The sequence below is a fragment of the Loxodonta africana genome, chromosome 23 (assembly GCF_030014295.1).
Source record: "Loxodonta africana isolate mLoxAfr1 chromosome 23, mLoxAfr1.hap2, whole genome shotgun sequence".
Taxonomy (NCBI): domain Eukaryota; kingdom Metazoa; phylum Chordata; class Mammalia; order Proboscidea; family Elephantidae; genus Loxodonta; species Loxodonta africana.
Window position 1 is genome coordinate 27806363 of NC_087364.1, and position 27485 is coordinate 27833847.

General features: G+C 38.9%; 1 protein-coding gene and 1 long non-coding RNA gene across 5 annotated transcripts in view; both read left to right on the forward strand.

Moving 5' to 3' along the window:
* Window positions 1-7720, forward strand: part of LOC135228568 (uncharacterized) — a 35086-nt gene extending 27366 nt beyond the window's left edge. Inside the window, exon 2 of the long non-coding RNA XR_010319115.1 lies at window positions 1-7720. This exon is cut by the window's left edge and continues 21090 nt beyond it. This is a non-coding gene — a long non-coding RNA (uncharacterized LOC135228568).
* The window catches only part of MICU2 (mitochondrial calcium uptake 2), a 254652-nt gene that overhangs the window by 174954 nt on the left and 52213 nt on the right, over window positions 1-27485 (forward strand). For all 4 annotated transcript variants that reach the window (XM_064275343.1, XM_064275344.1, XM_010593949.3 and 1 more), the window contains one exon: window positions 15636-15701. In XM_064275343.1, the coding sequence (XP_064131413.1) occupies window positions 15636-15701 (66 nt within the window). The remainder of the gene's footprint in view (window positions 1-15635; window positions 15702-27485) is intronic.

Here is a 27485-nt window from a genome sequence, read left to right on the forward strand (position 1 = left end):
TGCGTGTGAAAATGTTCACTAAGACTTTAAAACAAGTCTCAGTAAATTTCAAAAAAATTGAAATCTTAATATGTTTTCGTACCACAACATAATTAAATCAGAACTGAAAAATAAAATATCTACAAAAGCCTAAAATGCTTGGAAATTAAAATAATACTTTTTTTAAGTAACTTACAAAGAGACTTCTCTAATGTGCCACTTTGGAACACTTTCTCAAAATGCCTAACATCGGGTTACCAAGTAACCCAACAAGTCCACTCCTAGTTATATACTCAAGAGAAATGAAAACATATATTCATATAAAAACTTATACATGAACGTTCATGTCATTTTCCATAATAGCCAAAAAAGTAGAAACAACCCAAATGTCCATCATCATCTGATGATAAATAAAACGTGGTGTATCCATCTAATGGAATATTACTGAGCAATAAAAAGGAAAGTGATATTGATACATGCTACATCAGTGAACCTTGAGAACATTATGCTATGTGAAAGAAGGCAGTCACAAAAGACTACGTGTTATATGATTCCATTTATATGAAATGTCTAGAATATGCAAATTATTACCAACAAAGTGAAGAAACAACCTAGAGAATGGGAAGAAATTTTGGGGAACCATATATCAGATAAGGGTTTAATATCCAGAATATATAAATAACTCTTACAATTTAGCTACAAAAAAAAAAAAAAAAATCCAATTAAAAAATGGGCAAAGGCCTTGAATACACATTTTACCAAAGAAAATGGATGAAGCATGAAAAGATGATCAGTGACATTAGCCATTGTTGTTGTAGCTGCTGTGGAGTTGACTCTGACTCATGGCAACCCTATGTACAAGAGAACAAAATGTTGCCCAGCCCTGCATCATCCTCACAATCACCAGCATGTTCGAGTCCATTATTATGACTATCGTGCCAATCCAGCTGACTGGAGAGTCTCCCATGCTGTTGTTGGTCCTCTACTTCACCAAATTTGGTATCCTCTTCTAGTGATTTACTCCTCCTAATGGCATGTCCAAAACAAGCAAGTCAGACAATGTTCTGTTGTCATAAGCTTTTCACTGGTTAATTTTCAGAAGTAGATTGCTAGACCTTTTTTCCTAGTCTGTCTTAGTCTGGAAGCTCTGCAGAGACCTGTCCACCACAGATGACCCTGCTTGTATTTGAAATACTGGTGGCATAGCTTCCAGCATCATAGAAACACAGAAGCCACTGCAGTACAACAAACTGACAGATGGGTGGTGGCATTAGTCATCGTTGCTAGTTGCTGTTGAGTCTATTCCAATTCATGGCACCTCGTGTGTTAAACAGAGTAGAACTGCTTAGTAGGGTTTTCTTGGTTGTAATCTTAATGGAAACAAATGGCTAGACCTATCTTTTGCAGTTCCACTGGGTAGGTTCAAACCACCAACCTTTAGGGTGAGCACAAACCAAACAGCATTTGTCGTTGTTGTTGTTAGGTGCCATTGAGTCAATTCCAACTCATAGCAACCCTGTATACAACAGAAACGAAACACTGCCGGGTCCTGCACCATCCTCACAATCGTTGTTATGCATCACCCCATTGTTGCAGCTACTGTGTCAATCCATCTCCTTGAAGGTCTTCTTCTTTTTCACTGACCCTCTACTTTACAAGCATGATGTCCTTCTCCAGGGACTGACACCTTCTGATAATATGTCCAAGGTACATGAGACTCCTTGCTTCTAAGGAGCATTCTGGCTGTACTTCTTCCAGTACAGATTAGTTCATTCTGGCAATCCACGGTGTATTCAGTATTCTTAGCTTGATTCCATCCACATCATTATGGTTGACTCTACTTTGAAGGGGCAGCTCTCTCCCAATCGTATTTTGAGCACCTTCCAACCTCCAACCTGAGTGGCTCATCTTCTGGCATTATGTCAACAATGTTTCACTATTCATAAGGTTTTTAGTAGCTGACCTTTTCACAAGTAGACTGTCTTAGTCTGGAAGCTCAGCTGAAGCCTGTCCACTAAGGGTGACCCTGCTGGTATTTGAAATATTGGTGGCAAAGCTTCCAGTATCACAGCAACACACAATCCACCACAGTAAGACAAACTGAAAGGCATTAGTCATTAAAAAAAAAAAAAAAAATTTTTTAAGAGATATGTAAATCAAAACCACAATGAGATACTACTTCACATGCGCTAAGATGTCCATTCAGAAAAATGGAACACAGCAGGTGGTGACAAGGATGTGTTGGTGGGATTTAAAATGGTGCAGTTGCAGTGGAAAAGTTTGGTGGTTCCTCAAAAAGTTTAACACAGAATTACTGTATGACACAGCAATTTCACTCCTAGGTATATAGCCAAAAGAATTGAAAGCAGGAATGCAAACAAACCTGTACAACATTGTTCATTCCAACACTATTCCTAGTAGTTAAAATGTGGAAACAATCTAAATGTCCATCAGCAGGCGAATGGATAAACAAGATGTGGTGCACACATACAATAGAATATTATTCAGTCATAAAAGAGAAACGAAGTCCTCATACACACCACAACATGGATGAACCTTGAAGAAATGATAAGTGAAATAAGTCAATCACAGAAGAATAAATATTGTATGACCTCACTTACATGAAATAACTAGAGTAGACTAATGTATAGACACCAGAGTGTATTAGCGGTTACCAGAGGTTGTGAGAAGGGGGAATCATTGGTTAGGGAGCACTTGACTGTTAATGGTGGTGGAAAAATTTGGAAATGGATAGTGGTGATGGTTGTACAAGATGATGAATGTAACCATTTTCACAGAATTATACATGTAAAAAATGTTGAAATGACAACTATTTTGTTATGTATGTTTTTCCACAATATTTTTTAAAAACTCACAAATATCCAAGCCCAGATGGTTTCACTGCCAAAATCTGCCGATCATTTAAACTTTCAGAAAGTACGTGAAAAGGGAACACAACTCTCTTGTTATATGATACCAGTTAACCCTAATAATTAAAACTAGGCAAAGACCTAACAAGAAAAGTACATTATAGACCAGAGTTCCTTGTGAACAAAGACATGAAATACTTAACAAGATAGAGCAAATCAAATGAAGCACTATATAAAATAATACATCATGATCAAGTGAGATTTACCTAATGAAGACAAATTAGTTTAATAGTTTAAAAAAACAGTGCAATCCATCGTATTAAGAGAATAAAGAACAAAATACTTTTGTGATAAAATTCAGCAAAGTAGGAATACAACAGAACTTTCTCAATCTGATATAAGGCATTTACAAAAATATTGAAAATAGCTACATGCTAAAAGGTGAAATGCATGTTTTTCTCTTTGAGATTGGGAAGAAGGCAAGAATGCCCATTCCCACTTCTGTTCAACATGTTACTGGAGGCCTTAGAGATAACAGTAATTCAAGAAAAATAAATAAATGAAAGGTTCAGCCATTTCAGAGAAAGAAGTAAATCTAACCTTATTCACAGCATGGTTGTATGTAGAGAATCTAAGGAGCCAACAACAACAACAAAATACTAGAACTGTAAGTGAATTTAGCAATGTCTCTGGATAAAAGATCGTATGTAAAAATCGATTATATTTTCATAAACTAGCAGCAAACAGTTGGAAAATAAAATTAAGCTCAGTTCTACTTAGAATGGTATCAAGTAACATAAAATAATTACAAATACATTTAACAAAATATGCACTGAAAGCTTCAAACATTGCTGGTAGAAACGCAAGGAGGCCTAAATAAATGTATGCCATGTTAATGGAATAGAAGATTTAATAGCATTAAGATGTCACATCTTCCCAAATTGATTCAAAGATTCAACTTTCTTAAGCAAAATTTCTACAAACTTTTTTTTTTCGTAGAAAGACAAGCTGATTTTAAAGCGTATATGTAAAAGCTGGGGGCCTAGAACACCCAAATAAATCTTAAGAACCAAGGACAAAGCAGGAGACTGTTCACTACCTGACTTCAAAATTTACTACAAAAGTACAGTAATGATAACTCTGTAATACTGGCACAAGGATAAACTACTAGATCGATCCATGAGGATAAAGAGTCCACACTCAGTTGGTTTTCGATAAAGGCACCAACTCTGTTAATGGAGGAAGAAAAATCTTTCAATACATGACACTAGAACAACTGGAGAAATACATGGGGGAAAAATTCATCATAACCCGTACCTTCCTCAAGTGTCTGTCAGTTTGTCATACTGTAGGGGCTTGCGTGTTGCTGTGATGCTGGAAGCTATGCCACCGGTATTCAGATACAAGCAGAGTCACCTGTGGTGGACAGGTTTCAGCTGAGCTTCCAGACTAAGACACAGTAGGAAGAAAGACCCGGCAGTCTACTTCTGAAAGGAATTAGCCAGTGAAGAACCTTATGAGTAGCAGCAGAACATTGTCTACTGTAGTGCCAGAAGATGAGCCCCACAGGTTGGAAGGCACTCAAAAGATGACTGGGGAAGAGCTGCCTCTTCAAAGTAGAGTCAACCTTAATGACATGGGTGGAGTAAAGTTTTCAGGACCTTCATTTGCTGACGTGGCACAGATCAAAATGAGAAGAAACAGCTGCGAACATCCACAAATGTTAAATCAGAATGTGGAATGTACGAAGTATGAATCTAGGAAAATTGGAAATCATCAAAAATGAAATGGAACACATAAAAATCGGTATCCTAGGCATTAGTGAGCTGAAATGGACTGCTATTGGCCATTTTGAATGGGACACTCGTATGGTCTACTCTAACGGGAATGACAACTAGAAGAGGAATAGCATTGCATTCAAAAAGAACATCTCAAGATCCATCTTGAAGTACAGCACTGTCAGTGATATGGTAATGTCCATACACCTGCAAGGAAGACCAGTTAATATGACTATTATTCAAATTTGTGCACCAACCTCTACAGCCAAAGATGAAGAAATTGAAGATTTTTACCAACTTCTGCAGTCTGAAATTGATCGAACCTGCAATCAGGATGCATTGATAATTACTTCTGATTGGAATGTGAAATTTGGAAACAAAGAAGAAAAACTGGTATTTGGAAAATATGGTTTTCATGACAGAAATGATTTCGGAGATCACATGGTAGAATTTTCCAAGACCAACGACTTCTTCATTGCAAATACCTTTTTTCACCAACCTAAATCAGCGACTATACACATGAACCTCTCCAGAGAGGCGGGGCCAAGATGGCAGAATAGACAGATGCTTCTGGCGAACGCTCTTACAACAAAGTCCCGGAAAAACAAGTGAAATGAGTATATTTATGACAAACTGGGAGCCCTGGACATCAAAGGCAAAGTTAGAAAGTGAACTGTGCAGTGGGGGAGGAAGAGATGGTTCAGAAGCGGAGAAGAGTTACCGGACCTGAATCACTGGGTTCCCTCAGGCACCATTCCCGGGAACACCTGCAGCAGACTGATACTAGTGTTCGGCCACAGTTTCGTCAGGGAGAAACAGCCACTCACACAGCATACTTACACCTCCAGAACCAGAGAAGAACGACGCTGTCAGCAAAAACTAAGTACTTGCATATATTTTACCATGCCCCCACCCCCAAGCCAGCTTTGGTGGCTGTTGATATCCCTGAGCCTGAGATAGGCCCTGTTGAGCACCTAGAGCCATCCTCCCTGCCTTGGAGAAGGAATAAATCCACAATTGGGGAAAAGATAATTTGCCAGCTCCACTAACTGGGGGAGCTCAGGACAGAAGCGGCTCCTGTCCAGGCATAAATGGTCTGTGGACTTTGAATACCTTTTCCCCCTGCATAGACCTGTGTGGGCCTATTGCAGGAGAATAGGCCCCTGTTGACAGACTACAACTGTTTCAGCTGTGCAGTGGAGAGGTGGGTGTTTGATGTGCCACACCGCCTTGCCTGTCAAACAGGGTCCTCACCTACCCACATCAGGGGCCTAAGGACTGGTGGCTCCACTCAGGTCACCCAGCCACCCGTGACAGGCGTCCAAGTATAACTGGTACCTCCCAGTCCTTTCAACCAAAAACATTGTGTGCCCATGGTCTGTCTGCAGAACCCACCCACCTGTATGCTCTAGGGAAGCGGGACATGCTTTCCTCAGAGACGCTTCAGGGAATATTCTCAGCCTCTGCCTTGTTCAGAGCGTGACCCCCCTGCTGCAACCAGATACCAGTACCTACACCAATCACCCCTACCCCTCTAAGACAGAGTCTGTACCACAGACTTGATAAGCAGCTACCTGGACACCTGAGCTGAATTCATACAAAAAAAAAACGAATGGACTCCTAGACTGATACACCTGATAACAGCTCTAGCCATCTGGGGACAGGACATCAGAGTTCCAAAGGCAAAAATAATCAAGCTAGCTCACACAAGCAACCCATTTGGGCATATCAAAACAAAACAAAGCAAGAAGCTAGGATACAGTAAGCAAACCTAAAATAAACTAATACAATCACTTGTAGATGGCACGGAGACAACAGTCAGTATCAAGTCACATAAAGAAACAGACCATCATTGCCTCAACAAGCTCTCAAAACGAAGAATCAAGGGATCTTCCAGATGAAAGTGCATTCCTGGAATTACCGGATGCAGAATATAAAAGATTAATATACAGAACCCTTCAACACATCAGGAAGGAAATCAGGCAATACTCAGAACAAGCCAAGGAACATATAGATAAAGCAGTTGAAAAAATTAAAAAGGTTATTCAGGAGCATAGTGAAAAATTTAATAAGCTGGAAAAATCCATAGACAGACCCACCCTTTGCTGTCTAGTCGATTCCAACTCATAGCAACCCTACAGGACAAAGTAGAACTGCACCATAGAGTTTCCATGGACAGCCTGGCGGATTCAAACTGCCAACCTCTTGGTTAGCAGCCGTAGCACTTAACTACTACGCCACCAGGGTTTCCCATAGACAGACAGCAATCAGAAATTCAGAAGATTAACAATAAAATTACAGAAGTAGACAACTCAATAGAAAGAGGAGCAGAATTGAGCAAGTGGAAGGCAGATTTCATGAACCTGAAGATAAAGCACTTGTCACCAATATATTTGAAGAAAAATCCGATTAAAAAAGTTTTTTTTAAATGAAGAAACCTTAAGAATCATGTGGGACTCTATCAAGAGAAATAACTTACGAGTGATTGGAGTACCAGAACAGGGAAGGACAACAGAAAATGCAGAAAGAACTCTTGAAGATTTTTTTGGCAGAGGACTCCCCTGATATCGTGAAAGATGAGAAGATATCTATCCAGTGCTCATCAAACTCCACATAAGGTAGATTTTAAAAGAAAGTCACCAAGACATATTATAATCAAACTTAGCAAAACCAAAGATAATTCTAAGAGCAGCTAGGGATAAATGAAAAGTCACCTACAAAGGAGAGTAAATAAGAATAAGCTTGGACTACTCGGCAGAAACCATGCAGGCAAGAAGGCAATGGGATGACTTATATAAAGCCTTGAAGGAAAAAATTGCCAGCCAAGAATCATGTATCTACAAAACTGTCTTTTAAATATGAAGGTGAAATTAGGACATTTCCAGATTAACAGAAGTTTAGGGAATTCATAAAAACCAAACCAAAACTACAAGAAATTCTAAAGGGAGTTCTTTGTTTAGAAAATCAATAATATCAGGTATCAACCCAAGACTAGAACACTAGAGAGCAATCAGATGTCAACCCAGATATGGAGATCACAAAAATAAACCAAGATTAAAATAAAAAAAAAAAAAAACGCTCAAAACAGGGTAACAGCAATGTTATTATGTAAAAGAAGACAACATTAAAACAATAAAGAAGGATTCAGAAATTGTAGTCATAGATCTTTCATATGGAGAGGAACACAAGGTGATATTAAGAAATAAAAGTTAGGTTTAAGAAAAATAGGGGTAAATAATAAGGTAACCACGAAGGAGACAAACTATCCTACAGGTCAAAATAAAATACAAGAAAAAAAGAGAGACTCAGCAGAAACAAAATCAACAACAATGGATATGAGGAAAAGACAAAATATAAAGATGAACTACTCAGCACAAAAAAATTAAGTGGGAAAAGGAAACTGTCAGCAACACACAAAAAAAGACATCAAAATGACAGCACTAAATTCATTCAAGTCCACATTTACGCAGAACGTAGATGGAATAAATGCACCAATAAAGAGACAGAGAGTGGCAGAATGGATTAAAAAACAAGATCCGTCTATATGCTGCCTACAAGAGGCATACCTTAGACTTAGAGACAAAAACAAACTAAAACTAAAAGGATGGGAAAAAATAAGCAAACAATCAAAAAAAAAAAAAGCAGGAGTGGCAATATTAATTTCTGACAAAATAGACTTTAAAGTTAAATCCATCATAAAGGACACTTTATAATGACTAAAGGGACAATGTACCAGGAGGATATAACCATATTAAATATTTATCCACCCAGTTGACAGGGCTGCAAGATACATAATACAAACTCTATCAGCATTGAAAAGTGAGATAGACAGCTCCACAATGATACTAGGAGACTTCAACACACCACTTTCAGTGAAGGACAGGACATCCAGAGAAAAACTCAATAAAGACAGGGAAGATCTAAATGCCACAGTCAACCAACTTGACCTCAAAGACATACACACAACATTCCACCCAAGAGCAGCCAACTATACTTTCTTTCCTAGTGCACATGGAACATTTCCTAGAATAGACCACATATTAGGTCATAAAGCAAGCCTTAGCAGAATCCAAAACATTGAAATATTACAAAGCACATGGACCTCTCCAGATGGAATGCAGAGTAATCAAATCTACTACATCTGTGGAAAGAGAGATGGAATAGCTCAATATCATCAGTTAGAACAAGGCCAGTGGCCAACTGCAGATCAGACCATCAATTACTCGTAGCAAGTTCAAGTTGAAGCTGAAGAAAATTAGAACAAGTCCACGAGAGCCAAAGGATGACCTTGAGTATATCCCATTTGAATTTAGAGACCATCTGAAGAATAGATTTGACACATTGAACTCTAGTGTTTGAAGACCAGATGAGTTGTGGAAGGACATCATACATGAAGAAAGCAAAAGGTCATTAAAAAGACAGGAAAGAAAGAAGAGACCAAAATGTATGTCAGAAGAGACTCTGACTTGCTCTTGAACATCAGGTACCTAAGCAAAAGGACGAAATGATGAAGTAAAAGAGCTGAATAGAAGATTTCAATGGGCATCTCAAGAAGACAAACTAAAGTATTATAATGACAAGTGCGAAGACCTGGAGATAGAAAACCACAAGGGAAGAACACACTCGACATTTCTCAAGCTGAAAGAACTTAAGAAAAAATTCAAGCCTCAAGTTGCAATAGTGATGGATTCTATGGGGAAAATATTAAACGACACAGGAGGCATCAAAAGAAGGTGGAAGGAATACACAGAGTCGTTATTTCAAAAAGAATTGGTTGATGTTCAACCATTTCAAGAGGTGGCATATGATAGGAACCAGTTGTACTGAAGGAAGGAGTTCAAGCTGCACTGAAGGTACGGGTGAAAAACAAGGCTCCAGGAATTGATGGAGTATCAACTGAGGTTTCAACAAATGGATGCAATGCTGGAAGTGCTCACTCATCTATGCCAAGAAATTTGGAAGACAGGGACCGGGCCAACCAACTGGAAAAGATGCATATCTATGCCTATTCCCAAGAAAGGTGATCCGACCAAATGAGGAAATTATCAAACAATATCATTAATATCACACACAAGTAAAATTTTGCTGAAGGTCATTCAAAAGCAGCTGCAGCAGTACATTGACAGGGAACTGCCAGAAATTCAGGCCGAATTCGAAGAGGATGTAGAACCAGCGATATCATTGCTGATGTCAGATGGATGCTGGCTGAATGCAGAGAATGCCAGAAAGATATTTACCTGTGTTTTATTGACTATGCAAAGGCATTCAACTGTGTGCATCATAACAAATTACGGATAACATTGCAAAGAATGGGAATTCCAGAACGTTTAACTGTGCTCATGAGGAACCTTTACATAGATCAAGAGGCAGTTGTTCGGACAGAACAAGGGGATACTGCGTGGTTTAAAGTCAGGAAAGGTGTGCATCAGGGTTGTATCTTCTCACCATACCTATTCAGTCTGAATGCTGAACAAATAATCCGAGAAGCTGGACTATATGAAGAAGAACAGGGCATCCGGATTGATGGAAGACTCATTAACAACATGAATTATGCAGATGACACAACCTTGCTTGCTAAAGGTGAAGAGGACTTGAAACATCTATTGATGAATATCAAAGACCACAGCCTTCAGTATAGATTGCACCTCAACACAAAGGAAACAAAAATCCTCACAAACAGACCAATGAGCAACATCATGATAAATGGAGAAAAGATTGAAGTTGTCGAGGATTTCATTTTACTTGGATCCACAATCAGCGTCTATGGAAGCAGCAGTCAAGAAATCAAAAGACACATAGCATTGGGCAGATCTACTGCAAAAGACCTCTTTCAAGTGCTGACCAGCAAAGATGTCACCCTGAAGACTAAGGTGTGCCTGAACCAAGCCATGGTATTTTCAGTAGCATCATATGCATGTGAAAGCTGGTCAGTGAATAAGGAAGACAGGAGAATTGATTTCTTTGAATTATAGTGTTGGCAAAGAATATTGAATATATCATGGACTGCCAAAAGAACGAACAAATCTGTCTTGGAAGAAGTATAACCAGAATGCTACTTAGAAGCAAGGATGGCGAGACTACATCTTACGTACTTTGGACATGTTGTCAGGCGAGATCAGTCCCTGAAGAAGGACATCATGCTTGGTAAAGTACTGGGTCAGCGAAAAAGAGGAAGACCCTCAACGAGATGGATTGACATGGCTGCAGTAATGGGCTCAAGCATTACAACAATTGTGGGCATAGCCCAGGACCGGGCAGTGTTTTGTTCTGTTGTATATAGGGTTGCTATGAATCAGAACTGACTGAAGAGCACCGAACAACACAACAGCAGCAACACACCATATACACAAATTTATTTGAGATGGGTTATAAATATAAGCAGAAAAGCTAAAACTATAAGCTTCTGAAAGGGAACACAAGAGGCTATCTTCAAGATCTAGAGTAAGCAGAATTTTCATAGGTTGCTGGTAGGAATTGAAACGAAAAAGGTTTGGCAGTTTTTTTATAAAGTAAAACAGACCTAAATGTTCCCCTCTGTTTGATATGCCTGCCTTTCACACCATTCATGTAGGATGAATTCTTGCCCTAGGATTATGGGGATGGCCAAATGCACAACACCTGACACTGGACAGATTAAGATGGACAGCAATTTATTAGTCACTTATACTCCCAACCCTGTCCTCTAGGGTCGCTGTGAGTCAGAATCGACTCGATGGCACTGGGTTCACTCCCAACCCTGTGGAGGAGAACAGCACACACCACACAGGGCCACACTGGGATTGCACTTGGGAACAGAGTGCACAACCACGGGCTGTGGGAGGCAGGCTTTGTAGTAACAAGAGGTGGGATAACCCTGGTTCCCACAAGAGGATGTTATTGCCTTGTTTAAGTAATTCCGTTGGCTGGCTGAAAAGTAAAACCTGTTGGGTTGAGAACTGGGTGGATTGCAGCTGGTCTAGCACAGAAGGAAACTAACCATGTGGGACACCTTTCCTGCTGGGTGAGGAGCATATCCGGCAAGAAGAAGATGTCAAGGTAACATCAACATTGCATCTTAATTTTAGGTCTCACATCACACCCTCCTAGGTACTTATCTAAAAGAAATGAAAAACAAAATTGTACGGAACACTTTATGGCAGCTCTATTCATAGTAGCCAAAAACTGGAGACAACCAAACATCTATCAACACATGAATGAATAGTGGTATATTCGTACAATACAATTCATACAATCCATAACAAACTACTGTTATGAAGAACATGGATTAATCTCACAAACATGATGCATGAAAGAAGCTGAACACAAAAAAATATATATTGTATGATTCCATTTATCTGAAGCTCTAGACTAAGCAAAACTAATTTAGGTGAAAAAAAAAATCAAAACTCTTAGTCTGCCCCAGTGGGAATGCAAAGAGAAAGGATTGGCTGGAAAGAGACACAAAGAAACTTTCTGAGAAAAATGGGAATGTTTTATACCTTGATCGGAATATGGATTACCCGTATTCCTATCCATTTGTCAGAACTGTATGGCTAAGATGTGTGCATTTCAGTGTATGTAAATTTTTCCTGGAAAGGAAAATAATTATAAATAATAATAAGAGGAAGATACGGAGTGGTTGAAGTGTAGGTGAACCAAGAATGGCAGAATATTAATAATTGTCAAAGTTGAGTAATGTATATGTGGTGGTTTATCAGAGAATTGTTTACTTTGGTTATGTCTATGGATTGAATTGTGTCTCCCAAAAATGTGTCTCAACTTGGCTAGGCCATGATTCCCAGTATTGTGTGATGGTCCACCATTTTGTCATCTGATGTGATTTTCTAACGTGTTGTAAATTCTGCCTCTGTGATGTTAATGGGAAATCCTGGTGGTGTAGTCTTTAAGAGCTGTGCCTGCTAACCAAAAAGTCAGCAGTTCAAATCCACCAAGCACTCCTTGGAAACCCTATGGGGTAGTTCTACCCTGTTCTGTAGAGTTACTATGAGTCAGAATTGACTCATCGGCAACGAGTTTGGTTTTTGCTTATGATGTTAATAAGGTAGAACTCAATCTACAAGATTAGGTTGTGTCTTGAGTCAGTCTCTTTTGAGAAATAAAAGAGAGATGTGAGCAGAGAGACAGGGGGGACCTCATGCCACCAAGAAAGTACCACCAGGAGCAGAGCGTGTCTTTTGGACCCGGGGTCCCTGTGCTGAGAAGCTCCTAGACCAGGGGAAGATTGATGACAAGTACCTTCCTCCAGAGCCAACAGAGAGAGAATGCCTTCCTCTGGAGGTGACACCCTGAATTTGTACTTCTAGCCTACTAGACTGTGAAAGAATAAAATTCTGTTTGTTGAAGCCATCCACTTGTGGTACTCTGTTATAGCAGCACTGGATAACTAAGAATTTGGTACGGAAAAAGTGGGGTGCTGCTCTAACGGATACCTAAAATGTTGAAGCAGTTATGAAATTGTAAATAGATAGAGGCTGGAAGGGTCTTAAAGTGCCTGATATTAAAGGCCAGATTGCTTTGAAGAGACTGTTGGTGGAATTTTTTGACATCAAAGACAATTCTGGTGAGTATTCAGTAGGAGGAAACCCTGGGGCTGTAATGGTTAAGAGCTATGGCTGCTAACTGAAAGGTCAGCAGTTCTAATCCACCAGGAGCTCCTTGGAAACCCTATGGGGCAGTTCTGCTCTATTCTGTAGGGTCTCTATGAGTCAGGATCAACTCAACGGCAACAGGTTTGGGTTTTTGGTTTACTTAATAGGAAGTGGCGACAGCCATTACACTGGAGATGGCACAGAAGTACCAGCAGAGAAACAGCAGCAGCAGAACTAGGAAGCCAGCACAAGACGGCTCTGGAGCCAACTCATCAAGTGAGAGAGCTGAGTGCCTTTGCACAGGAGGCTTCCTGGAGGAGTGGGGTGCCCTTGGGCACTTACTGGTGAAGCTAGGCCTGCTGACCCACAGAGCAAGAGAGCCGAGCGCCTTCCAGCTGAAGTTTACTGGTGACGTAGGGTGCCTCCAGGCACTTATTGGTGGAGCTAAAGAGCTTTGGAACACTTGCCCCAGCAGGGCAGACTCTGGCAACGAGGCCCGAGGGGCTTAGAGGTCAAGGAATCAGGAAGCAGAAGCTGAAGAGACAAGGAGCACAGGAAGCAAAGCTGCCTCAGTCTCAGAAAGGTAGAGCCATGACTTCTGGAGTCCCAAAGGGTGGAGCCACAGCCTTCTAGGTTTCAAGAGTCAGATCTTCATCTCAATTCTGGAGTGTAGGGCTGCCTTTCATGAGTGCCATCAGTATGGGACCAGATCTGCTGCCCAAAGCAGTGGGGGCCAGGCTACCATGCCCAAAGGGCAGAAGAACAGGGCTTGCTGGGGCTGAGGGGCTGGAGTTACCACTCAGATGGAGTAGGAGAATGGGGCTGCCCAAAGCCCAGGGAGCAGAGTTGCCATTCCAGTGGGCCTGGAAGGCGAAGCTAAAGCCCAGGGCCAGTGGACCTTCACCCAGAATCCAGAGAGTGTGGCCAACCCAGAGTCTGGAGGGCAGAGGCATTGCCTAAAAGGTCTCAGAGAACAGAGGATTAGTTTCAAGCCTTGAGAGCTAATGTTATGTGTTCTGCTGACCTGTTTGGTGCCTGTTAGCCCTTCTTTCCCTCCAGTTTCTCCCATTTGTAATGGAAATGTCTACCTCGTGCCTGTTCCACCATTGTACTTTGGAAGCGGATAACTCATATCCTAGATTTTACAGATGAAGAGGAATTTTTGGATTTTGGACTTGTAATTGAATTAAGACTTTTGCTATGATATGATGGGGTCAGTGTGGCAAGAACATGAATTTTGGGGGGCCAAAGGGTAGAATGTTATGGATTGAATTGTGTCCGCCAAAAATGTGTGTGATTGTCCACCATTTTGTCATCTGATGTGATTTTCCTTTGTGTTGTAAATCCTGCCTCTATAATGTTACCAAGGCAGCTTTAGAGGCAGTTATGTTAATGGAGCATTTCTATTACAGCAATACTCGATAACCAAGACAGTTAGGTTTGAAATTTTCCATAATAAATTTTTTTTTTTTTTTTAAGAGGGAAAGAGTTAAGCAAAAGGATAAATGTTAGGGTATTGAACTTAATGTTGTACCATTTGATTTCAACTTAAAAAATAAAGCTTTTTAAGGTTTTCCTTTAAGTAAGTCTACAGGGCTTGGGAAGAGCTGAAAAGTTTGGCTGAGGGATTTAGAGAACTAGAGGTAAGCCAATTGCCTAGAACAAGCAATTAACTTTGAGATAATTATTACCCAAAAAATAGCCTGTGAAAACCTGGATAAGGATTTTTCACCCAATTGATTTGAATCCATCATTTGGAATGTTGTGTACATTTCATTTTTTAAAATTCCTTTTTTTTTTTTTTGCTTTCCATATGAAGATCGGTACAATGACTCTGAAAGGTAGGTAGGTTTTTTAATGTACTCAATTTTAAGGTAGTATTGACATTTTTTTTTTTGACAATTTTTAATGAGTAGAAATGTAAGTCTTTATTTTAATGCATAATAAATTCGTATAAAGGAAGAGCATGGCATAAATAACTTTTTAAGACTGTGTGCTTGAAAATATGGACATAAACTATCAATGATTTAGTTATCAGTAGGAAAAAAAAGAATTATGAATAACAATTCTCTTGAAAGAAGGACCAGGGCCATCATGAAGTTTTTATAGAGTGAGACCTTTAGAACGTGCCGGTATTAAGTAAGCTAGCTTTCTCTGGAAAAAAAATGAGCCAAATTATAGTAATAATATCATTAATATTTTCCTATCTGTTTTCTTCTTTAATTCCTACAGAATCTAAGGGGAAAAAAGATAAAAATACTAGGGGTTATAATCCAGAAAGAATTTTGTTAATGTTTAACAAATTACTAGTATGTATTTTTTTTATTTCTTAGTAAACATTTGCAATCTGTTTTTAAAAACAGTGGTGTTTTGAAAAATCCACTAGACACACATGTAAACTTATATTTACCTCTTTTTAGCTCCAGAAGATTATAAGTAAACAAGATGAGTTGAAGACAACTGTAACTAATGATACAGAATGCCAGGTATGTGCAAGTAAATATATATAAATATTCATGAAAAGTTGCTAAGATTTATTAGTAATTTAATTTTTTTAATGTTTTTAATAGATATACTACATTCGCATGGTTTAGCCTTCAAAAGGTACATTAGAGGGTGTAGATAGAGCAGAGTTTTCTTCTGAGGCAGATAGTTTTCCTCCCTGAGCAATCAGTGCTATCAGTTTCCTTGTATTCTAGAGTGTTTACGTATATGTAAAAGCAGGGGACTTAAAACACCCAAATAAATCTTGAGAAAAAAGGAGAAAGCTGGAGACCTCACGCTACTTTAAATCAAGACTTACTACAAGCTACAGTATCGATAACATTGTGATACTGGCATAAGGATAGACAACTAGATCAAAGGACCAGAATAAAGAGTCCATACTCACATCGTCAACTGATTTTCAGTAAAGGCACCAAAATCATTTAACAAAAAAAGAAATGTTTCAATTATATATATGTATATATATATATGTAAAACAAACAAAAAACAAACAAACAAACCCAGTGCTGTCGAGTCGATTCCAACTCATAGCGACCCTACAGGACAGAGTAGAACTGCCCCATAGGGTTTCCAAGGAGCATCTGGCAGATTCAAACTGCCGACCCTTTAGTTAGCAGCTGCAGCACTTAACCACTACACCACCAGGGTTTCCTGTATATGTAAACATATATATAAGTAAGTACATTTTTTCCCCTTTTTATACAAACAGTAACATATTACACATTGCCCCACACTTGCCTTTTTTCATGTAATATATCTGAATGTCCCCCATGTGTCTGTCAGTTTGTCATACTGTGGGGGCTTGCATGTTGCTGTCATGCTGGAAACTATGCCACCAGTATTTGAATACCAGCAGGCTCACCCATGGCAGACAGGTTTCAGCTGAGCTTCCAGGCTAACACATACAAGGAAGAACGTCCCAGCAGTCTGCTTCTGAAAAGAATTAGCCAGTGAAAACATCGTGAATAACAGTGGAACATTGTCTGTTATGGTGCCGGAAAGTGAGCCTCTCTGGTTGAAAATACAACTGGGGAAGAGCTGCCTCCTCAAAATAGGGTCAACTTTAATGACATGGATAGAGCCAAGCTTTCAGGATCTTCATTTGCTGATGTGGCACAGATCAAAATGAGAAAAAATAATTGAAGACATCCATTAATAATCAGAACGTGGAATGTACGGAGTATGAATCTAGGAAAATTGGAATCATCAAAAATGAAATGGAATGAATAAACATCAATATCCTAGGCATTAGTGAGCTGAAATGGACTGGTATTGGCCATTTTGAATTGGACAGTCATATGGTCTACTATGCCAGGAATGACAACTAGAAGAGGAATGGCGTTGCATTTATCATCAAAAAGAACATTTCAAGATCTGTCCTGAAATACAACACTGTGTCAGTCACAGGATAATATCTATACAAGGAAGACCAGTTAATATGACTGTTATTCAAATTTATGCACCAACCACTAAGTCCAAAGATAAGGAAATTGAGGATTTTTACCAACTTCTGCAATCTGAAATTGATTAAACATGCAATCAGAATGCATTGATAATGACTTGTGATTGGAATGTGAAAGTTGGAAACAAGAAGCATCGGTAGTTGGAAAATATGGCCTTGGTGATAGAAATGATGCCAGAGATCGCATCATGGAATTTTGCAGGACCAACGACTTCTTCATTGCAAATACCTTTTTTCAACAACATGAATGGTGACTACACATGTGGACCTCATCCAGATGGAATACACAGGAATCAAGTCAGCTACATCTATGGAAAGAGACTGTGGAAAAACTCAGTGTCATCAGTCAGAACAAGGCAAGGGCTGACTGAGGAACAAACCATCAGTTGTATGCAAGTTCTAGTTGAAGCTAAGGAATATTAGAGCAAGTCCACGAGAGCCAACGTATGACCTTGAGTATATCCCACCTGAATTTAGAGACCATCTCTAGAATAGATTTGATGCATTGAACTCTAATGTTTGAAAGCCAGATGAGTTGTGGAATGACATCAAGGACATCATACGTGAAGAAAGAAAGAAGTCATTAAAAAGAAAGAAAAGACCAAAATAGATATCAGAAGAGACTCTGAAACTTGCTTTTGAGTATAGAGTAGCTAAAGTGAGCAGAAGAAATGACGAAGTAAAAGAGCTGAACAGAAGATTTCACAGGATGGTTCGAGAAGACAAAGTATTATAATGAAGCATGTAAAGACCTGGAGTTAGAAAACCAAAAAGGAAGAACACGATTGGCATTTCTGAAATTGAAAGAACTGAAGAAAAAATTGAAGCCCTGAGTTGCAATGTTGAAGGATTCTATGGGGAAAATATTGAACAAGGCAGGAAGCATTGAAAGATAGAACACACAGAGTCACTGTATGAAAAAGAATTGGTCAACGTTTAACCATTTCAGGAGGTAGCGTATGATCAGAAACCAATGGCACTAAAGGAAGAAATTCAAGCTGCACTGCAGGCATGAGTGAAAAACAGAATACCAACTGAGATGTTTCAACAAACGGATGCAGCACTGGAAGTGCTCACTCCTCTGTGCCAAGAAATTTGGAGGACAGCTACCTGGCCAACTGACCGGAAGAGATCCATATTTATGCCTATTCCAAAGAAAATGATCCAACAGAATGTGGAAATTACCAAACAATATCATTAATATCACACGCAAGTAAAATTTTGCTGAAGATCATTCAAAAGTGGCTGTAGCAGTGTATCGACAGGGAACTGCCAGAAATTCAGGCCTGATTCAGAGGAGGACGGGGAACAAGGGATATCACCGCTGATGTCAGATGGATCTTGGCTGAAAGCAGAGAATACCAAGAAGATGTTTACCTGTGTTTTACTGACTATGCAAAGGCATTTGTGGATCATAACAAATTATAGATGACGTTGCAAGAAATGGGAATTCTAGAACACTTCATTATGCTCGTGAGGAACCTGTACATGGTCAAGAGGCAGTCATTTGAACAGAACGAGGGGATGCTGCGTGGTTTAAAGTCAGGAAAGGTGTGCGTCAGGGTTGTATCCTTTTACCATACTTATTCAATCTGTATGCTGAACATATAATCCAAGAAGCTGGACTATATGAAAAAGAACGTGGCATCAGGATTGGAGGAAGACTCATTAACAACCTGTATTATGCAGATGACAAACTTTGCTTGATGAAAGAGGACTTGAAGCACTTACTAATTAAGATCAAAGACTGCAGCCTTCAGTATGAACTACACCTCAACATAAAGAAAACAAAAATCCTCACAACTGGACCAATAAGCAACATCATGATAAACGGAGAAAAGATTGAAGTTGTCAAGGATTTCATTTTACTTGGATCCACAATCAGTGTCCATGGAAGCAGCAGTCAGGAAATCCAAAGACGCATTGCATTAGGCAAATCTGCTGCAAAAGACCTCTTTAATGTTAAAAAGCAGAGACATCCGCCTGACCCAAGCCATGGTGTTTTCAATCACCTCATATGCATAGGAAACCTGGACAATGAATAATGAAGTCCAAAGAAGAACTGACACCTTTGAATTGTGGTGTTGGTGAAGAATATTGAATATACCATGGACTGCCGAAAGAACGAACAAATCTGTCTTGGAAGAAGTATAGCCAGAATGCTCCTTAGAAGCAAGGATGGCAAGATTGTCTCACACTCTTTGGACATGTTATAAGGAGGGATCACTCCCTGGAGAAGGACATTCATTATGATTGGTAAAATAGAGGGACATCGAAAAAGAAGAAGACCTTCAGCGAGATGGATTGACACTGTGGCAGCAACAGTGGGCTGAAGCTTAATAATTTTGAGGATGACACAGGACCAGGCAGTGTTTTGTTCCATTGTACATAGGTTTGCTATGAGTGGGTACCAACTCAATGGTACCTAACAATAACATATCTGAATGTCTCATTCCTTTTTAATGGCTTTATAGTACTTTGTTGTATGGATATACCAGTTTTTGTAACCATTCCCCTTTTGAAAGACACTTTTGCTATTACAAACAATGATGCAATGAATAATCCTGTAATTATGTCATTTCACACATGTAAGTGAGCGTATCTGAAGATAATTTCCCAGAAATTGAATTGCTGGGTCAAGGGCACAAACATTTTTGAAGTTATTGATAAACTTTGATAAACATTGACCAATAACTTCCAAGAGCTTGATTTTCATTCTGCCAGTAAGTCAGTAAATTTCCAGTTCATATTGTTAATCAATTCTAACTCCACAATATGCTTTTCAGTTGATTTTCTTAAATTTCTGAATCATTTTATCTTTCAAAGAGTGTCTGCTTCAAATATTGCAAATTTGAGTGATGGGCATGCCTATTGGATGCTGGTGGGACTGTAAATTGTTATAACTTTTCCTGATAGCATATTTAAAATCCACATTTGTATTTATAGCAACTATTTTTGGTGGGTTATTTTATAAATAGCATACAGTAGCTAACCAAAAGGTCTGGCAGTTTGAATCCACCAGCTACTCCTTGGAAACCCTATGGGGCAGTTCTACTCTGTCCTATAGGGTCACTCTGAGTCGAAATCAACTCGAAGGCAGTGGGTTTGGTTTTTTCCTTTTTTATTATTTTATAAATATAAACCAAATTTAATTACTATTAAAAGTACAATTTTTTTTTATTTCATTTTCTTTGAACAATCGTATACTGGACTTCTTTCTCTCACATCCACACCCTTGAATGCTACTCCCTTCTCCTAGATGTATATATCCTGTGTGTTCCCATAGTACCCTATATGTATCCCATCTTAACACCTATCGCATGTTAGTTTGTTTGTCTGTGTCCTCCTCGGATATAAGCATCATGCCTCTCTTTAAGCTTGTGTGAAGTTAGGAAACAGTCCACAAGGCATATTCCCCTTCTGTCTGGCACCAACTGCAGAATTCAGGAGTTCCCAAGGCTTCTCTTATTTCTGACACCATTAAAAGTTTCGGGGTCACCAAGATCACCCTCAGGTTCAGTAAATCACTGGAAGGGCTCACAGAACTCACTGAGAGCTGTTATACTCATAGTTAGGGTTTATCATAGTAAAAGGATACAAATTTAAAATCAACCAAGGGAAGAGCTGCCTGGGACAGAGTCCAGGAAAGTTCACGCACAGAGCTTCCAGTTGTTTTCTCCCAGTGGAGTTGCAGACAGCACTAACTTTCCTGGCAACACTGTGTGACAAAGACGTGGCGTAATACCAAGTAGGAAAGCTCACCGAAGCCTTGGTGTCAAGTGTTTTTATTGGAGCTTGATCACATAAAACCTACATGGCCACCTATGTGGCTGACCTCAATCTCCAGCCCCTCCGGGTCCAGCTGATACCACATGACCTAAACCTCTAACCTAAATTACAATATTAGACTATTTGGTGTAGCTCAAGGCACCCAAATAAACAAAGACCCTCTTATCTTAGAGATCACCTCCCAGTAGCTGAGGGTAAAAGCCAAACCTCTCTTTAGGTAAAGTTAATTTCTTTACTACACGGGTTGTAGCCACATAACCTGACAAAGCACCAGGCATACACTACATGATCAGTAACTATTTTTTGAATATTGAATGAATCATACGTCTATTACATAATATATTTAAGCAAAACCAAACCCGTTTCCACCGAGTCCATTCCGACTCTTAAGCGACCCTATAGGATAGAGTAGAACTGCCCCATAGGGTTTTCAAGGAGCACCTGGTGAATTTGAATTGCCGATCTTTTGGTTAGCAGCTAAACTCTTAACCATTGTGTAACCAGGGCTCCATATATTTAACCACTGACCTATTATTAGTCATTAAGATTGTCTGCCAATATATACTGTTAAAAGTCAGGCTGCAGTGAATATCTAAATATGTAAATTTAGGGTGGATTTCTATCAGTGAGATCATCAGGTCCAAGGGCATTTTTAAGACATTTGATACGTTGCCAAATAGGTTTCTGGAAAGGTTATAACAATTTACAACCTTACTGGTATTGAATAAGCATGCCCACCCTTCAGCGATCTCTCTAGTATTGGTTATCTTTGTTTTTGTTTTTTGTATCTGTGCGAATTTGACAGAAGAAGAAAGTATCTCAGACACTCTTTTCAAAGATATTTATATAGCCCATTTGTATTTCTTATTCTATAAATTTGGACGGTTTTTTTATATTTGCTTTTAGGAGTATTTTATATTTACAAATATTAACCTAGTGACTGTCAAAGCTATTAAAATATTTTTCAGAGTTTTTCCACTTATGGTGTTTGGTTTACAGATGCTTTTATTTTTAATGCAGTCATATTTTTCTGTCTTTTCATTTTATTTACTAAATTGCCTTCATTTTTTAAAAGGCCTTCCCTGCATCAAAATCAGCTGAATACTAACCTATACTCTGGTTTAGTTGTGGTATCATTTTTTTGAACATTTCATTTTTTCGTTCATCTGAATTTGTTTCTTAGGGTCATCCCTGGGTACTTTACATCTTTACTGTTATATAAAAGTGGGTTCTTTTTTTTTTCCTATTAAGGGATGATTTCAACTAAACCAAAAATCTGTTTGAGTCTTGTTTTTGTACCCATCTGTCATACTGAATTCTCTTATTACTTTTTTCTGTTGATTTTCTTGGTTCTAGTTATGAAATCATATTATGTCATTACTAATCTTATTTTATTCTTTTGTATAGTAGACAAAGCCACCAGAAAAATATTAATTTGTTAATGATAGCTATTCTGGCCATATTCTGATGTTAATAAGAATAGATCTAGTTGTCCTGTTTTGTGTTTTAGTGTATCTCTTGGGCATTCATATAGGAATTGAGGAAAAAATATCAGGATGACTAGCCTGCTCACATTTGTATGGAAGTCTTAATAGTGTATTTAAAATCCACATTTATATTCATAGCAACTATTTTATAAAATTTATTAAGTTGCAAAGTAATGTCTGTAAGAAGCAGTAATATAGAATGTATTATATGAGCTAGCGCCATTAAAACCATGTTTGCCTCCCTGTAAACCAAAATCAAAATGTATGAAGTATGGATGAAGCTACCTTACAGCCACCAGAAGGATGTGTCTAACTTAATATGTTGAGATTCTGACTTTCGCTTCTCTCCCTTTCCCCAGGTTGTTGTTTGTTTGGTAACTTGCGTTTGAAGCCTCTCTCCCCTACAATGTGGGGCTACTGTTGTCTCTTTTCCATTTTATTTTCTTGTTTTTATTCTTTAGCCTGGCTTCTTATCAGTCATCCCTGTGTCTGCATAGCTTAGTGTTCAGCAAAAGAATTGGTCACATTGTCTCACACACCCTGAGCTAGTAAGGCTTCTACCCTTCTGATGGGACTGGGTGAGGACTGGGGAGCACATTTGGATGTCAGGCCCCTTTCACTTGGGCTTCTACTTTTACTTCCCACCAGCTCTGAGGTTTCCTGTGTACACGTGTGCAGGTTCCATCAGTCAGCAATGTGTGGGTGGTATGAGCTGGTTCTGGTCTCCGCTGTGCATGAGGCACAACCTGGAATATGAGGAGAGCTCATTCGGACTGACTTACCTCCTGAAACAGTTTTTTAAATACCTGGCTGTCCACCAGCCCATTGCTTATTCTAAACAGCCCTGCGACCTCAGTTAATGACGTCTCAGGCCCTCAGTTTGCTTGCTATCGAGATCACCAATTTAACGCACCACATCAAGTGCACACCTTCCATCAACAGCGACAGTGCTACTGGTTCTGGATGGCCAGCCCCTTCCTGGTTGAAATTCCACACCTACAGAGCTGGAAGGTGTGGAAACAGTGCTGGGCAAGAACACCATATACTTACACTACCCAAAGTCTAGTAGCTTTCATGCATAAACACTTCTCAGTTCAATGTCTGCCTTTGGTCAAATTCCAGAGTTCTGAAATTGGTTTCTGACCATTTTGTCCAGCTGGTTGATCTTCAGGAAGAGAATATATCAGCTTCCTCACGCCATCATGTGAGAAGTCAGAAGTCAGTTATCATATTTTAATTGAGAGGTTTACATTGGCTTTTTTGGGGTGAGGGATCTTTTTTTTTTTAACTCCTCACTCCGCCATCCCCTTAGCCCCTGATGACCCCTGACCTTTTGTCTCTATGCATTTGCCTATTTTAGATACTTATATAAGTGAGACCATAAAATTTGTGTCCTGTTGTGTCTAGCTTATTTCTCTTAGCATAATGTTTTCAGGAGTCTCTGGGTGGTGCAAACAGTTAACATGTTTGGCTGCTAACCAAAAGGCTAGAGGTTTGAATCCACCCTGAAGTACCTAGGAAGAAAGACCTGGTGATCTACTTCTAAAAAATCAGCCATTGAAAACCCTATAGAGCACAGTTTTACCCTGACACATATGTGGCAATGTGTATCAGAACTCTTACTTTCTCTGTAGCTGACTAATATCCATTGTATTGATCTATTGATGGACGCTTTTGGCTACTGTAAATAATACTGCAGTGAGCATTGGTGTATATGTGTCTGTTTGAGTCCCTGCTTTCAGTTCTTTGGGGTATATATACCTAGGAGTGGAATTGCTGAGTCATATGGTAATTCTATGTTTAACTTTATGAGGAGCCGCCAAACTTTTCCACGGTGGTTGCACTGTTCTCATTCCCACCGGCAACACATGAAGGTTCCGGTTTCTCCACATCTTCTGGCCTTTCCTATTTCTCCATGTCTTGTGATTTTTTTTTTTTTTTTAATGAGACATTTGAATAGTATAATGTGGTAGTTCTAGAACTCAGGTTCTTCCCCTTCCTCAGAGTTTGCTAGGGTCTCTTCCTTCCGCCCTCTCTCCCTCCATCTCTTTTTCTATTGTTGAATGCTCTGGTACTTCGCTAGCTTAGTGACTTTTCCAAACTAATTTTGCAGAAACAAATGGAAGAAAAATCATTAGGAAAAAAAAAGAAAAATTTCTTGCAGTCTTTGAAGAATGGTTCTATATTGGGGTAATCCTTAACAAGGCTTTCACTGAACCCTGGTGGTGTAGTGGTTAAGAGCTTGGCTGCTAACCGAAAGATCAACATTTCAGATCCTCTAGCCACTCCTTGGAAACTCTGTGGGGCAATTCTGCCCTGTCCAGTAGGGTTGCTGTGAGTCAGAATTAACTTAATGGCAATGAGTTTTTGGGTTTTCATTGAGTCGAGATCCACCTGAGGATAAAGCTTAAGATTACCTCAAATCTTTCTAGGCATGTATCTTGCCCTAAGTATTAAGTATGCATGTGGCTCTTTAAATTATACACACTCAAGTGTCTTTAAATGCCCCAATTTCCCAAGGAAACCCCTTTCTGGTGTCTCTATCATTTTCTTTTGCCCCAGGCAATCACAGGCTCCTCAGTTTACCTCACAGTGCCTCAGGCTTTCGCCAGGCTTCTGTGATCCCCTGACTGCTCACCAGAGTTCCAACAAGGCTAGTGCTATCATTTTCTGCTTTTTTGTTTGTTCCTTTGTTTTTGGTTTGTTTTATTTGTTTTGTTTTGTTTTTTCTCCTGGGAGAAGACAGGAACGTAGAGCTTCTTACTCTGCATTCTTGGTTCTAGTCTACATGGCTTTTAATAAACATGGTTAATAACTTCCAAAAACAAGTATTTAACTAAATCAACATATTTAAAAGAAAAAAAAATTTTTTTATACTGTAAAATTTTACCTTATAAAATAAATAACTATCATACTATGCACCAAAAGCACAAACTCAAGTATATTTTAATGAGTCTTAGTGACATTGACAGTGTAATAACTAGTTTTAAAACATGAAAAATAAAGGTTAATATTTTAAAGAATCTATATGAAGAAAGTTACAATTTTTTATTGAGAAACATAAAAGAGGATTGAAATAATGTAAAGACAGAGTTTATTCTTAGATAGAAATAGTATCAACCTTGTAAAAGAGGCCAATTTCCACTAAATCAATCTATGAATTCAGTGCAGTCTGGGTTTGTTTTTTGTTTTTGTTTTTTTGCTGGCAGTAGTGGCAGGGGGAGGAAGTGGATGCAGGCAGATGGTGTATTAAAACTTGGCAAAATGATTCTAAAGTTCATCTGGAAGAATAAATATGAGAAAATAACAAAGAAAATTCTGGAAAATGCGAGTTATGACAGGGCGTTATCTTGCCAGATATTGATAAAGTGGTATAGATGAGAAATAAACAAAATAATCAAGGTATAAACCCAAACACGTACAGATATTAGTATATCATAGAGGTAGCATTTTAAATCAGTAGGAAGAAAATAATTATCCGGTTACTTTTAGTAATCTAAAAACCTAGAGGTCATTCTTGCCTTCTTACTCTTCATGTCCAACTAGTCACTAAGTCTGTCTGTTCTACCTCTTAAATATTTCTCGAATTCATCTTTTTTCTGTATTTCCACTACTACCATTTGATCAAGACACCACCATTATCTCTCACTTGAGCTACTACAGTAGCCTCCTAACTGATCTCCTTGCATCCACTCTTAATCTTCTTCTAATTCATTTTTCAAATTATAGCCAGGGTGATTTAAAAGCACAAGTATTATATCACTACCCTCCTTAAAATTCTTCAGCCATTTTCCATTGCTGTTGGGATAAACTCAGAAATCCTTGTGGACCTGAGTAATCCAGCCCTGACCATGCCACCAACTTCATGCTACACTTCTTTACTCTGCAGTATAGAATAGCAATTAAGAACACGGGCACTGAAGCCAAACTGCCTAAGTTCAAATGCTGCTTTCATCACTTAGTAATGTTTGGCCCTGGGCAAGTGAGTTAACCTCTCTTTTCATTGGTTTCCTCATCTGTAAAGTGAGAATAACAGTAATTACCTCACTGAGTTATTTGGAGGACTAAATTAATTATTAATTTATAAACTGTACTTAACATTTACCCATTAACATGTTGCTATTGAGTCGATTCTGACTCATAGGTACCCTGTAGGACAGAGTAGAACTGCCCCATAGAGTTTCCAAGGAGCATCTAGTGGATTTCAACTGCCAACCTTTTGATTAGCAGCCATAGCACTTAACCACTACACCACCAGGGTTTCCACTTGACACTTAAGTACTATATAAATGTTCATTATTATACTTATTGTTATTTTCACCCATATTCCTTTAACAGAACCATGTTCTCTTGCACCTCAGGCTTGTGTACATACTCCCTGCCTGGAATGTTTATTTCCACTTCTTAGTTAACTTCTGCTTGGTCTTCAGGTCTCAATTTATACAGCATTTTCCCAGGGAAAACTTGCCTGAGCTTCTTAGTAAGTCGGGCACCCTGTTATGTGCTCCTGTACCTCCCTGTACTTCATTCCAGCACTTTGCTGCTTATGATTGCTGTTCTTAATGACTTCTTTAATACCCAGCTATCTCACATGAATGGAAAACCATGAATCCCCAAGGCCTAACATAGTGTCTGGCACATTATGGGCATTCACTACATCCTTTTGGATGACTAATAGACTGAATGACTAAGTAGTGCTGGATTTATATCCCACTTATGTAAAAATAAACTCCAGATAAATCAAAGGTTTAAATGTCAAAAATGAAACCATGGAAGTACTACAAGAAAATGTGGTAAATGTGTTTCTATTCTTGAGGTAGGTAATGTAGTTCTGTTCCAAAAGCCATGAAGGAGAATTCACGTAGATTTGACTGTTTTATTTTTTATATAGAAAAATAGGCAAAGAACATGAATGGGCAGTTAACAGAAGAAATAAAAATGATCAATGAACACGAATAATCTAAGAAATTTGAGTTGAAATAATAGTGATCTGTTTTGTTTATTTTCCCATCAGACTGGCAAAGATT